This window comes from Carlito syrichta, unplaced genomic scaffold (assembly GCF_000164805.1).
Source record: "Carlito syrichta isolate Samal-C Ts95f unplaced genomic scaffold, Tarsius_syrichta-2.0.1 Scaffold123437, whole genome shotgun sequence".
NCBI lineage: Eukaryota > Metazoa > Chordata > Mammalia > Primates > Tarsiidae > Carlito > Carlito syrichta.
In genome coordinates, this window is record NW_007067533.1 from 35,266 (window position 1) to 48,718 (window position 13,453).

At 48.0% G+C, this 13,453-nt stretch overlaps 1 protein-coding gene across 5 annotated transcripts in view; it reads right to left on the reverse strand.

Annotated features, from left to right (window-relative positions):
* PKM (pyruvate kinase, muscle) overlaps positions 1-13,453 on the reverse strand; it is a 24,999-nt gene that overhangs the window by 7,189 nt on the left and 4,357 nt on the right. For 3 of the 5 annotated variants that reach the window (XM_021707701.1, XM_008048423.1, XM_008048424.2), the window contains 6 exons: positions 13,251-13,342; positions 6,998-7,129; positions 6,055-6,241; positions 3,908-4,178; positions 1,586-1,736; positions 898-1,050 (listed from right to left, as the gene is read on the reverse strand). In XM_021707701.1, coding sequence (XP_021563376.1) covers positions 898-1,050; positions 1,586-1,736; positions 3,908-4,178; positions 6,055-6,241; positions 6,998-7,129; positions 13,251-13,342 — 986 coding nt within the window. The remainder of the gene's footprint in view (positions 1-897; positions 1,051-1,585; positions 1,737-3,907; positions 4,179-6,054; positions 6,242-6,997; positions 7,130-13,250; positions 13,343-13,453) is intronic. The other 2 variants (XM_021707702.1, XM_021707703.1) reach the window with 2 other exon arrangements.

The window sequence follows — 13,453 nt, forward strand, 5'->3', positions numbered from 1 at the left end:
CGGGGGGGGGAGGTCTTCTGCTGCCTGGAAAGGGAACAGGAAGGCTAAAGAAAAACCATCTCAGGGTAAAGGACAAGTTATGAAAACTGACCTAAGATTACTAGGAGAAAGCAAATTGACCAGACCTGGGTAACCCTGACCCCTGAATCTCTGAGCTAACTGCAGTAAGCTCAAGAGAGAACAGACATGGCAGAGGGACTGAGTCTCCAAGCCCAAGAGGCGGTCAGGCAGGGGGACAGGGCCAAGCTGGGTGAGACTGAAGACTACCTTCCAGGGGAGATGGGAGAGAAAGGGCCACCAGGACCCTTCCAGTTGCTTTTGGTCCCCAGCCTGCCAGGGCCAGCCACCCTGGGGTGACCCCAAGGACACAGCAAAGCAGATCCCGCCCGCTGCAGGCACCATGCACAGCCAGTTCAGTCAGCTCAGCACAGGCAACAGCCCCCAGGGCAGGTCCAGAGCCCCATGAGGGAACCTCGCCTGGGGGACATGTGGGAACTGAATTGGGAGCGGGAGCCGCAGGTCCTATTCAGAAAGGGCCAGAGGGCCTCAGGACCTCTGACGTCCAGAGAACAGGTAGACACGTGGCACCTGGTGACTACACAAGGCCCCAGGACTTAAGCCAAGGGAGGGATTTGCTACCTTGAAGTCAGAAGTGAATTAGGTGATGTCTGACGGAGAAGGATGCCTCCAGACATGAGGAAACAGGTAGGTGTGGGCAGGGAAGGCAGAACAGGAACAAAAAAAACTCCAAAAACCAAAAAAACAATTAAGAGACACTGCACACACCCCTCCTCCCTCCTGGTGTTGTGATGTGGGCTGTGGGTAAGAGGAGGCAGAAGTAGTGTGCCACAGCTGGCCTCCACCCAGCACCAGCCTGCCTCTGACCCTGGAACTCACCAGGTGCTGCATGCGAACAGCCTCCAGAGGGTAGTCGCCTTTGGCTGTCTCTCCAGACAGCATGATGCAGTCAGCTCCGTCCAGGACGGCGTTGGCCACGTCACTGCCCTCGGCCCGGGTGGGGCGGGGCTTCTTGATCATGCTCTCCAGCATCTGGGAGAAGACAGAGCATTGGTGAGATGTAGCGTGGGGTGTTCAGAGACAAATGACAGCTGGGCTCGGTGGGTCAGCCTGTAATCCTGCACTCTGGGAGGCTGAGGTGAGTGGATTGCCTGAGCCCACGGATTCGAGACCTGCCTGCGCAACTTGGCAAGACCTCATCTCTACAATAAATTTAAAAAAAAAATTAGCTGGGTGTGGTAGCGCGGGCCTGTAGTTCTAGTTACTTGGAATGCTGAGGCAGAAGGATCACCGGAGCCCAGCAGGTCGAGAGCAGCCACTGCACTCCAGTCTGGGTGACAGAGTGAGACTCCAACTCAAAACAAACAAAAAAGAGACATATGACTGCAAACTAATGCTCGGATGTGCAGGTGTAGTGTGGCTTTGTGTAGGTGCATGGGGGAACGGTGTGGGTGTGTGTGTGTGTGTGTGTGTGTGTGTGTGTTACGTGGGACAGGGCCACAGGAATAGACCAGACAGTCACCAAAGCTCTCCACATGCACAGGAGAACATGGGGAGGGACACATGCCTGTGTGGCACAGATGACAGGCTTCCCAGCACGGTTGCACCGCCCGATCATCATTTTCTGAGCAAGGAAGACCTTCTCTGCAGGAATCTCAATGCCTAGATCACCACGGGCCACCATGATCCCATCGCTGGCCTCTAGGATTTCATCAAACCTAACAGAAAAAGTGGGGGAGAGGGAGGCAGAGAGAAACAGTGGAAACACAGAGGTTAGACAGAACAGGGGCTGCAAATACAGTGACAAACAGGGGGTTTGTGTGGGATTCTCTAACTCAGACGTCCTTGTGCCGGACAGCCATCCATGACATTGTGGAGAGGGCAGGGCATTCCAGCTACCTTAGCCCCCCAGAATGGGCCAGTAATTCTGCCTGCTGGGCCATTTCAATACCAAGAGGGGAAGAAAGCAGAGGTGACAAGGGCTCCCCCAGAGTCCCACAAGCTCCTCCTCTCCATGTGCACTTCACGGGCTCCATGCATCTCTCTCCACCTCTACTCTCCCACCACACTTCCAAGGAAGAAAGGGAGTCAAGGCCTGCTAAATACTTCTAGCACCAAGATCCCTGGACTCCCCTAAACGAGGATGCACAAGGACTGTCCCCCCAGATGGCTTTGCCGGGCCCAGGGACCGAGGTCAGCTAGCACCCATGGCTCATGAAGTGGCAAAGCGGAGGACCCAGGCCACCTGGCACAAAGGACATCTACACAGAACCAAGGACAGTAAGACCACAAAAGTAGGTGTACAGGATGCTCCCCTACCCTCCTGAGCATATCACTACCCACCCCCCACAAGTAGGTCTGAGGTTTTAGCACCGAGCTGTATTTCTAGGAAGTCAAAGAGGAACACGTGTTGCCACACCGGCCACATGCAATGGGCTCCACCCCATGAGCACTCGGAGACAGGGGAGCTGAAGGGGCAACCTGAACATGGAGAGCCACATGCGTCCCTCTGGATCCTGACAGAGTCAGCAGGCTCACTGAGCCAGCTGCTTTTCAAGTGGGGACCAGTCAGCTTGAGTTTCAGCATGGACCAGACCCTGTGCCTCTTCATGGCTCCCCAGAGGGCCAATAAGACCCCCTTCCTAAGAGACTGCTGGCTTCTTCCTCAGCAACCCCATTTCAGGTAGTGACAGGAGCAGAGGATAGTCCCTGATGCTGTGAGGAGCGACCCTGGTCTCTCCAATGCTGGTCCCAGGCCCAGGGAAAAATGTCAAGTTGTTGGCATGTCAATCACCAAGAAGACTTCTCTGTTTTTGGTTTTTAAAGACAAGTGCTTTTAATAAGTGTGGTTTAAAGCTGGGCTCGGTGGCTCAGCCTGTAATCCCGCACCTTTGGGAGGCTGAGGTGAGTGGATTGCCTGAGCCCGCAGGTTCGAGATCCACCTGGGCAACTTGGCGAGACCTCATCTCTACAATAAATCAAAAAATGAGCCAGGCGTGGTAGCGCGTGCCTATAGTTCCAGCTACTTGCGTGGCTGAGGCGGAAGGATCACCGGAGCCCAGCAGGTGGAGGCTGCGGTGGCTGGGAGCAGTCACTGCACTCCAGTCTGGGTGACAGAGTGAGACTCCAACTCAAAAAAACAAACAAACAAAATAAATAAGTGTGGTTTTAAAAAAAACTTTACAGGATGATACATGGCTTTATAAAACAAAGGTATTTCTAAGCAAAAAAAGTGTGCTTTAAAAAAACTTCACAGAATGATTCATGGCTTTTAAAAATAAAGGTATTTCTAAGCAAAAAAAAAAAAAAAGTGGTTTAAAGACAAGTGCGACTGGGCATGGTGGCTCATACTTGTAATCCCAGCACTTTGGGAAGCTGAGGTGAGAGAACTGCCCGAGTTCACGGGTTTGAGACCAGCCTGGCTCCTTGGCGAGACCTCGTCTTTACAGTCAATCAAAAAATTAGAGGGTAGGGGCAAGATTGGTAGTAGTAGGAAACTGCAGGGGGGAGAGCGGAGAGGGGGATGCCTCATCAACAAGGGTACCCACATAATGAACATTTGTATACCTAAACCTGAATTGTACCTCACATTTAAAAAAAATAGCTACTTGGAAGGCTGAGGCAGAAAGATCATCTGAGCTGAGCAGGTCGATGCTGGGGTGGCTGTGAGCATGCCACTGCACTCTAGCCTGGGCGACAGGGAGACTTCGACTCAAATAAATAAAGACAAGGGCCTCCTACTCTGCTGAGACACTGATTCCATGAGTCTGGAACAGGCTTGGGAGTCTGTACTCTGATGCGCGAGCACCCAGATTTGGGGGTCAGGCACTCATGGGACACACCCTGCCCTTCAGAAGGCTGGACCTGGGCTGGGGCGATGGGGACCCACCTCCGAACGCCCTCATGATTCTCGATTTTGCTGATGATCTTAATGTTTTTTCCTTTCTCTCCTAGGACCTTCCTGACCTCGTGGACATCAGACGCCTTGCGGATGAACGACGCAAACACCATGTCCACATCCTGCTCCACCCCAAACTTCAGGTCTTGAACGTCCTTCTCCGACACGGCAGGGAGGTCCACAGCAGCCCCGGGAAGGTTCACTCCCTTCTTGCTGCCCAAGGAGCCACCATTTTCTACCTCAGTCACCAGGAAGTCAGCACCTGTGTGGGAAGGAGTCAGTCAGGGAGGCCGAGCAGGAAGCACAGTCCTCAGCAAGAAGCAAGTGCCTCTCTCCCAGGTACTGTGAGCCGGAAGGATGCACCATGGGGTGCTGGAGCCATACCAGAGTTCAAATCCCAGCTCCACTAACTGCGTAACCCTGGGCAAGTCCACTAACCTCTTTGTGCCTCAGTTTCCTCACCTGAAAATAAGGATAATTAAGATTGCTTTAAGGCTGGGCACGGGGGTACATGCCTATAATCCAAGCACTCTGGAAGGGGAGGTAGGAGGATTGCTTGAGGCCAGGAGTTTGTGACCAGCCTGGGCAACATAGGGAGAACTTATCTCTACAAAAAAATTTAAAAAATAAGCAAGATGTAGTGGCACATGCCTGTAGTCCCAGCTACTCAGGAAGAGATGGGGAAAGGGAGGCAGGAGAATCGCCCGAGCCCAGGAGTTTGAAACTGTGATAAGCTGTGATTGTGCTACTGTACTCCAGCCCGGGCAGTAGAGTGAGACCTCCAACTTAAAAAAAAAAAAAGGAGTGTTTTAAAATTTAAAATTGGGCCGGGTTTGGTGGCTCAGCCTGTAATCCCAGCACTTTGGGAGGCCACGGTGAGTGGATTGCCTGAGCCCACGGGTTTGAGACCAGCCCAGGCAACTTGGTGAGACCTCATCTCTACAATAAAATCAAAATATTAGCCAGGCATGGTAGTGTGTGCCTGTAGTTACAGCTACTTGGAAGCCTGAGGTGGAAGGATCACCGGAGTCCAGCAGGTGGAAGCTGGGGTGGCCGCGAGCGTGCTACTGTACTCCAGCCTGGGTGACGCAGTGAGACTCCAGCCTGGGTGACGCAGTGAGACTCCAACTCAAAAAAAAAAAAAATTTTAAATTGAGCAGTTACAGTAGCTCACACCTGTAATCCCAGCACTTTGGGAGGCCAAGGCAGGAGGTCAAGAGTTCAAAATCAATCTTGGCAACACAGTAAGACATTGTACAGTAAGACATTGTCACTACAAAAATAAAATTTTAAAAAATTAAGGCCAGGTTCAGTGGCTCAGCCTGTAACCCCAGCACTCTGGGAGGCCAAGATGAGTGGACTGCCTGAGCCCGCAGGTTCGAGACCTGCCCGGGCAACTTGGCAAAACTTCATCTGTACAATAAATCAAAAACTAGCCAGGTGCGGTAGCACGCACCTGTAGTTCCAGCTACTTGGAAGGCTGAGGCAGAAGGATTGCCGGAACATGGCAGGTCGAGGCTGGGTGACAGAGTGAGACTCCAACTCAAAAAGAAAAAGAAAAAAATTAAAATAAATCATGTAAAATGTTTAGACTAGTGCTTGGCACTTGAAGCATCAGCTACCTGGCTGAGCACAGTGGCTCACGTTTAATCCCAGCAATTCCGGGGGCTGAGGCAAGAGGACTGCCTGAGCTAAGGGGTTCAAGACCAGTCTGAGCTACTTGGAAGGCTGAGGCAGAAGGATTGCTTGAGACCAGCAGGTTGAGGCTGCAGTGGCCATGAGCCTTCCTGTGCACTCCAGCCTGGGCGACGGAGTAAGACTCTGACTCAAAAAAAAAAAAAAAAAAAAAAAATAAAAAAAAAATATATATATATATTAGCTATCATCCCAGGCACATGGCAGTCCAGAAGCAAGCAGGAGTTAGGATGGAAACAAATCTATATTTTCCAGAGTCAGAAGAGCATGATCAGGTTGTCCTAATGACCCTTTCTGAGGATAAATGAGTTATAAAAGGAATTCCTGAGAACACACAGACTCATCCTTGCCACCAGCCAACCAAGTTTCCCATCTTCCTGATGTCAAGAAGTACCCGAGATGGGAGAAGGTTCTCGCCCGTCAGGCCCAACTCCCGCATGTACCTTTCTCCTTTACCAGCAGGGAGATGAGCCCGTCGTCCACGTAGATCTTACTGCCCACCTCCACCACCCTGCAGATGTTCTTGTAGTCCAGCCACAGGATGTTCTCGTCACACTTCTCCATGTAGGCGTTGTCCAGTGTGATCTTGAGCGTGGCACCCTTCTTCAGCTCCACCTCCGCAGTGCCGCTCTAGGGATCAGACGAAGCATCCACACCCAAGAAGTCAGTGTTCCCACCATCCCCACAGGGATGAAAAACCCTCCCCACCAAGGAGCCATGCTCAGGTCACAGCTACAACTCAGTAAGCATCTGCCTCAGGAATAAATACTCTTATTCTCTAACTTAGTATACTTTAAGGAAATGCCCAAGAGAAACTACAATGTTTCAGGAATGCTATTTCATAATGGGGGAAAAGATACAGAGAAATGACTCCCTAAAGTTAGACAGAGTTGGAAATTTTTTTTTTTTTTTTGAGTCGGGACCTCACTCCGTCACCCAGGCTGCAGTGCAATGTGCATGATCAAGGCTCACTGCAATCTCAACCTCCTGGGCTGAGGCAGTCCTTCAGTCTCAGCCTCCCAAGTAGAGGAGACTACAGGTGCATACTACCATGCCTGGCTAGTCTTTTTGTAGAGATGAGGTCCCGCTATGTTGCCCAGGCTAGTCTCGAACTCCTGTGCTCAAGTCATCCTCTTGCCTTGGCCACCCAAAGTGCTGGAATTACAAGTGTGAGCCACCATGCCTGGCTGGAGGGTTTTAGAGTAATAAAAGGTCACTTTGTGGTATATCTCCCAGCAAAGTAGATCAATCAACATTTTTTTTTACAGTGATGAATAATCCTCACTAGTTGACCTCAACTCTGAAACATGGCATCGGGCAAGGCAGGCTCCGTCTCAGGACATGCTGCCTCCTGGGGTTCCCCCAGCTTCTCCCCAGGATACTCACGCCCTTGATGAGCCCAGTTCGGATCTCGGGTCCCTTTGTGTCAAGAGCCACAGCAACCGGCCGGTAGAGAATGGGGTCGGAAGCAAAGCTTTCCGTGGCTGCACGCACATTCTTGATGGTCTCTGCATGGTACTAAGAGAAAGGAAGAAAGGTGACCCATGTCCTCCCATAGCAAGCTCCAGCTCCTATTTCCCTGCCCGGAGCCGAAGTTGACCGCACAGGACAGGGCTTTGGGTAATGCTCCAGACCTTAATCACTGTCCTCCGACCTCATGCCATCCTCGCACCACTTGATCCCACCTCTTCAGCTTCCACCCACTTCTGCCACAGCACTAACCACACTAGAGGCAAATCATAGGAACGTTCGGTGGATTATTGCCACTAAAACCCATCAAAGGCATGTGTGTAAACATGACTCATCATAAAAAAGGCTGTGTCCCTTCTGCTGTTTTCTTTTTCCCTAGGACTCATCAGACACCCTCAGCAAATAAAGGAGATACCTGGGGCAGAAAAACCTAGGACCTGTGTTTGGACAAGGCTGGCTGAGCCATCAGTGTCAGACTCTGATAGACGTGGTCATTCTGTGCTTTCCCTCTATTGATTCCAACTACAATTCAAACTCCACGTTATTGACTTAAGTGAACAGTGGCCCAAGCTAAACAACCTATCGTGAAGGTCGTGTGGACTTGGTCTTCTCAGTCCTGAGTCTGAACAGTCAGTGGAAGTGGGCCAGGGCGAGGCAGCCACAACACCCTTCTCAGAAGAACTCCCCTTCACTGTTCCTCACTTGCAACTGGCTTCAACCTTCTCTCTCAAGCCCTTTCTCTGCTCTGTTTGCCTTCACTGTTTGTTTAAGAAGAGACTGACAGTCAAGATAGTAGGTCCAAACAGCTCTTAGCAAGTGTAATCAATATGACATTGCTGATAACGGGGCAGCTCATTCAGCACTTTACAGGCCTTGTCCTTTAACCTCCACTGTCCAGGAAGGCAGTGCTCCAGGTAGGTCTGTTGCTCACAGGAGGCTGAAGGCAGCTGGAGCCAGCACTGAACCTCCAGCACAGCACTGCCCGCAGCTTGAGTCTGATAATCTTCAGCTTCTAATTCAGGTATATTCTATATAATGGAGGCATATTCCATAATGAAAAACCAATGGCTTCCGTTTTTTAAATAGAGGTCCTTATTACAAATTACAAAATTTCTTTTCTATTGCTGGCTTGACACACAAATAAAACAAAAACAACATAGAACAGATTAAGAATATAAATTTTTTAAAGGGATGGGTGGTGTAGAACACAGTCAAATGCCTTTTAACTTGGAGTGGACATGAGGAGTAAGAGAATCACCAAATACTCAGAACACGGTCAAGCACATAGTAATTTTTTTTTTTTTTTTTTTTGAGTTGGAGTCTCACTCTGTCACCCAGACTGGAGTGCAGTGGCCGCTCCCGGCCACCATAGCCTCTACCTGCTGGGCTCCGGCGATCCTTCTACCTCAGCCTTCCAAGTAGCCGGAATTACAGGCGCGCGCTACCACGCCCGGCTAATTTTTTTTTTAATTTATTGTAGAGATGAGGTCTTACTGCCCAGGCGGATCTCGAATCCGCGGGCTCAGGCAATCCACTCACCTCAGCCTCCCAAGTTAATTTTTTTTTTTTGAGTTGGAGTCTCACTCTGTCACCGATCCTTCCACCTCAGCCTTCCAAGTAGCTGGAACTACAGGCAAGCAATACCACACCTGGCTAATTTTTTTTGATTTATTGTAGAGAAGAGGTCTCGTCGAGTTGCCTGGGTTGGTCTCAAACCCACGGGCTCAAGCAATCCACTTGCCTTGGCCTCCCAAAGCGCTAGAATTACAGGCTGAGCCACCAAGCCTGGCCCACATGGTAATTTTTAGTAAAAGTTACCTATTATACCATCTTATACTACATTGACTGTTTATGGAACTCTGTGTCCCTAGAATAGGATTCCTGTGCTGGATCTGGAATATTAATTCTTAACTATGATTTCTGCATCTTTCTAAGTGAGACTGGTCTAGTGCACTAATCTTTAGCACTAATCTGTTTGGTTTTACTACCGTCCTCGTCTGATCATAAAATCAAGGTATGTTGGTCTCAAATAACACAGTGGGAAGATTTCCATACTTCTAGAACACAAGAAAGAATTCAACCAAATGTTGAAGGGGAGATGGGATCAGCCATTAAAATAATTTGGACTTGAGTGATGTGGGAGGGGCTACTCTTGGGAGGTCTCATTTCAGCTCATTTTGTCCTGCCCACCATCCCACCTCCTCTTGCATCTAACACGAGGTCCCAGAGAGGCCCTAGGAATGTGCTGGGGTGACCATCAAGTGTTCTAAGATGAGACAGATACCACAGTCACTTTTTCAACATCTTAGGATTATAGGTCTTACCTCAGCGTCTATCTCTTAGATTTTTTACCTTGCCTTAGAAAACAGTCTAAACAAGGGTACCAGCATAATCAATGTCTGTATACCTAACCCTGAATTGTACCCCACATATTTATAATTAAAACAAAAAAAAAGAAAGAAAACAGTCTATTTCATCTGTATTTACAGGACTGTTATAGATCTTTCTTGACTTTTGAAATCCCTTCTCATGGAAAGAAAATATTCCCTTTTCTATTCATGCCCGTATTCTTTTTTCCCCAGTTCATGAGTCATTTAATAAATGTATTTAATGTTAAGCAAGCAAACACATAGATACCTACTTTGAAAATCTTGAGTAAGTATTATACTCAAAGAACAGAGTACCATATATTCTCACTCACAAGTGAATCTTAAACAATTATCATAATACTATAAGGGATTGGCAGTAGCAAGAAACTGTCAGGGGAGGGGGGGTGGGATTGGCAGTTGAGGGTAACTGCCAGGGGAGGGAGAGGCACACCTCATAAATAAGGGTACCTGCATAATGAACACATATATACCTAACCTGAATTGTACCCCACATCTTTAAAAAATATATTTAAAAAAAAAAGAAAATCTGAATAATGCAGAATTGTGTAGCATAAAAGACAAACTCTCAAGTCATCTCTGTTCTCTAGTTCCAGATCTCACTTCTAGGACAATTTCTTTCTTTTTATTTATATTTTATTTCAAGACATGTGGTATAATTCAGGACTAGGTAATACAAGTAGATATCATATAGGTAAAGTTTGGGCCTCCCATTGGTCCCCACTTTGCCTGGCTTGAGATCAGGTACCCCATGCTTGTATTCCTGACCAAACCTTCCAGGTTTCATGACTTTCCCCACAAAGAAACAGCTCTTCATTTAGCCAGACATGGTGGCTCACGTCTGTAATCCCAGCACCTTGGTAGGCGGAGGTGAGAGGACTGCCTGAGCCTAGGGGTTCGAGACTAGTCTGGGCAACTTGGCAAGACCTTGTCTCTACAATTAAAAAAAAAAAATTAGCCAGGCATGGGCATGTGCCTGTAGTTGTAGCTACTTGGAAGGCTAAAGCAGAAGGATCACCTAAGCCCAGCAGGTCAAGGCTGTGTTGGCCGTGAACATGCCACTGTACTCCAGCCTGGGCAACAGAGTGAGACTCCAACTCAAAAAACAAAACAAAGTTGTTCACTTAATTTGTCAAATTTATTTTCTCTTAAGCTATGCTTTTACAAAATCAATTCCTTTTCTTCACCTTTTTTTTTAAAGACAGGGTCTTGCTGAGTTGACCAGGCTGGTTTCAAATTCCTGGGCTGAAGGGATCCTTCTGCCTCAGCCTCCCAAGTAGCCGGGACTACAGGCATGTGCCATCACACCAGGCTCTATTTTGTATTCCTTGTATTCTTAAATATTTATTTCATTTTCCTTGAGATTTTTGCTTTCTAGAATAAGTACATTTAAGTCTCTTAAGTTTTCTTGATTACGAACTACACTTTGGACTTTGTTCTTAAGTTCCATTACAAAATTGTCAGAATGTGTTCGTGTAATTTGTACTTTATGGAACTTGAGGTTTTTTTGTTTTGTTTTGTTTTTTTGAGTTGGAGTCTCACTCGGTCGCCCAGACTGGAGTGCAGTGACTGCTCCCGGCCACCGCAGCCTTGCCTGCTGGGCTCTGGCGATCTTTTCGCCTCAGCCTTCCGAGTAGCCGGAATTACAGGCATGCGCTACCACGCCTGGCTGATTTTTTGATTTATTGTAGAGATGAGGTCTCGCTGCCCAGGCGGGTCCCGAACAATCCACTCACCTCAGCCTCCCAAAGGCGCGGGATTACAGGCTGAGCCACCGAGCCCGGCAAGGTTTTTTTTTTTGGTAGGCTAACATATTTCTGTAGAAATGAGCGTTTTAAATACATTTGCATTATCGATCGTGGAAATGTAAAAGCATACATTATAAACATACCAATTTGATTATTAGGTATTATATTATTCAAATCTTCTATATAATATATTGTCTTTCACAGTAGCTGTGGTTTTCTTGGCTTGTTATCAAGTACTAAAGAGTTCTGTCCATCAATGCTGTCCTTATGGAAGGCTCTAAATTTAGGTTTAAAAGTCAGTATTTCTGGCCAACATGGCATTATGGAACAAGAACAAATCTTGACAAAAGTGGAGGCTAAAGTCTCATTGCCAAAGCTGTCAAAACATCAGACGCAGACAGTAGACGTCCCTCTGTCAGAGTGAGAGAAGGGAATCTCAATGTTCTGCTCAGAAGAGTATTTAAAATCATCAAGAACTGGAAAAGTGAGGCTCTAGTCAAAGTTGCATATGAAACAAGAGCTCTGACATACAGGCCTGTTTACATTACAATATTAGAATAACTTCAGATCAGTGACAACCCTATCTCAGGCTAAAACCTCAAAATAAATCCACAAGAGGGACATTTTTTAAAAATCCCAATTCTAATCTGGGAATAAGAGTTAAAGCACAGATAATCTCCCAAATGCTTCTTGTAGTTTAAAAAGTCAAACTGCACGCCAGCCCCCACCCAGCAGGTGCAGCATATACCACTCACCCTAGCCGTGTCGGGGCTGCTGCCTGGTATTATTTTACGGGATGGAAGGAACCACAAAGCCTAGTTAAAGGTCAGCTTCTTAAAAATCTATTTCTGCTCCTTCCCCTGCACACAGCAGACTCCAGCAGCAGGAATCAATAGTGAAGTGATCTGACTGCTGTCTTTAACTCTCTCGTTCAGCTAAGCTGACACTTGCGGTAATTCTTGGTGACCCTAGCTTTGGAAAACTATAAAATTTTCCAAAAATTACAGGGACATGTCTCGACCTGCCTGAGGGTGCCTGCTGGACTCGGTCAGACCCTCATGACATTTCGTGGCTGCTGACAGCCGGGCCATAGACTGTTTATGAACACAGGAATCTATGATGAAGAGTCTCATGTTTCCAGAAAGGAGGAATCCACCTCTTAGACTGCACTCCCTGAGCCTTTATTTTTAGCCCAAACTTAATACCAACCTTCAAATGCCAGAGGGCAACCCCTCACCACTTGACCTTAGAGGGTAGGGCTTTCTTTCCCCCGAATAGGAAGCACAGGTCCAGAGAGGGCAAAGTTGGCCCCTTCCGTGACTCCTCCATCAGTGCCAGTGTGAAATCCCATGGTCTACAGGAAACCTATGATCAAGCCCGACAGTCCCTCAGAGTGCCCCACTCCAGAAGGGGTTTGTTCTAAACCAGGGAACAGAGGCAGGAATGGAGCCACCACTTGGTCCACAGGTCAAGCCAGCTAATAGAATCCCAGGGTAAATATACTCCTACCAGGCTCCCGAGGAGCAGTTCTGACTTTATTTGAATGTACCAGACCCCTGCAAGGGAATTACATGCCAGATAAAGTCCATACATTAGGTTTGGTCCTTAACTTGCAATGGTGGGCACTCCTGTCCTGGACCTGCCCAGTAGTCTTGGGTCTAAACTTGGCTTTCAGTTCACCAAGGCAACATGAGTTGCTACAGGAGTGTCAAGTACTGTGCCCAGGACACTGAAGGCACAAAGGGGCTTCTAGTCAAACCTTCCACACCTTCCTTGTGACAGCCAATGGCACAGGTATGTGGGAGAATCAGGGCCAGTGACAAAGGAGTTATTCTTCGCTTTGCTTAAGGAGCCTTGGCTGCTTGAGGTGTCAGGAGAAGAGGGAAGGAGGGTGGGGACAGACTAGGAGAGACAAACTTCCACTGACTAAACCCAGACTCATACCTGCCTGGTGCACTGTGGCTAGACAAACACACTACCCTCCCTGTTTCCTACAGGCCCTCCTGGCGGCCACACTGTCTAGTCAAGGCTCACCTCGTGAGTTCCATGGGAGAAGTTCAGACGAGCCACATTCATTCCAGACTTAATCATCTCCTTCAACATGTCCACTGATCGGGAAGCTGGGCCTATTAGAAAAAGGTTCAAAGCCACGCTGGTAATTATTCAAAGTAGGAAAAACATTGTATGTTTGTTTAAGTTTAAAGAATTCTTTTTTTTTTTTTTTTTGAGTTGGACTC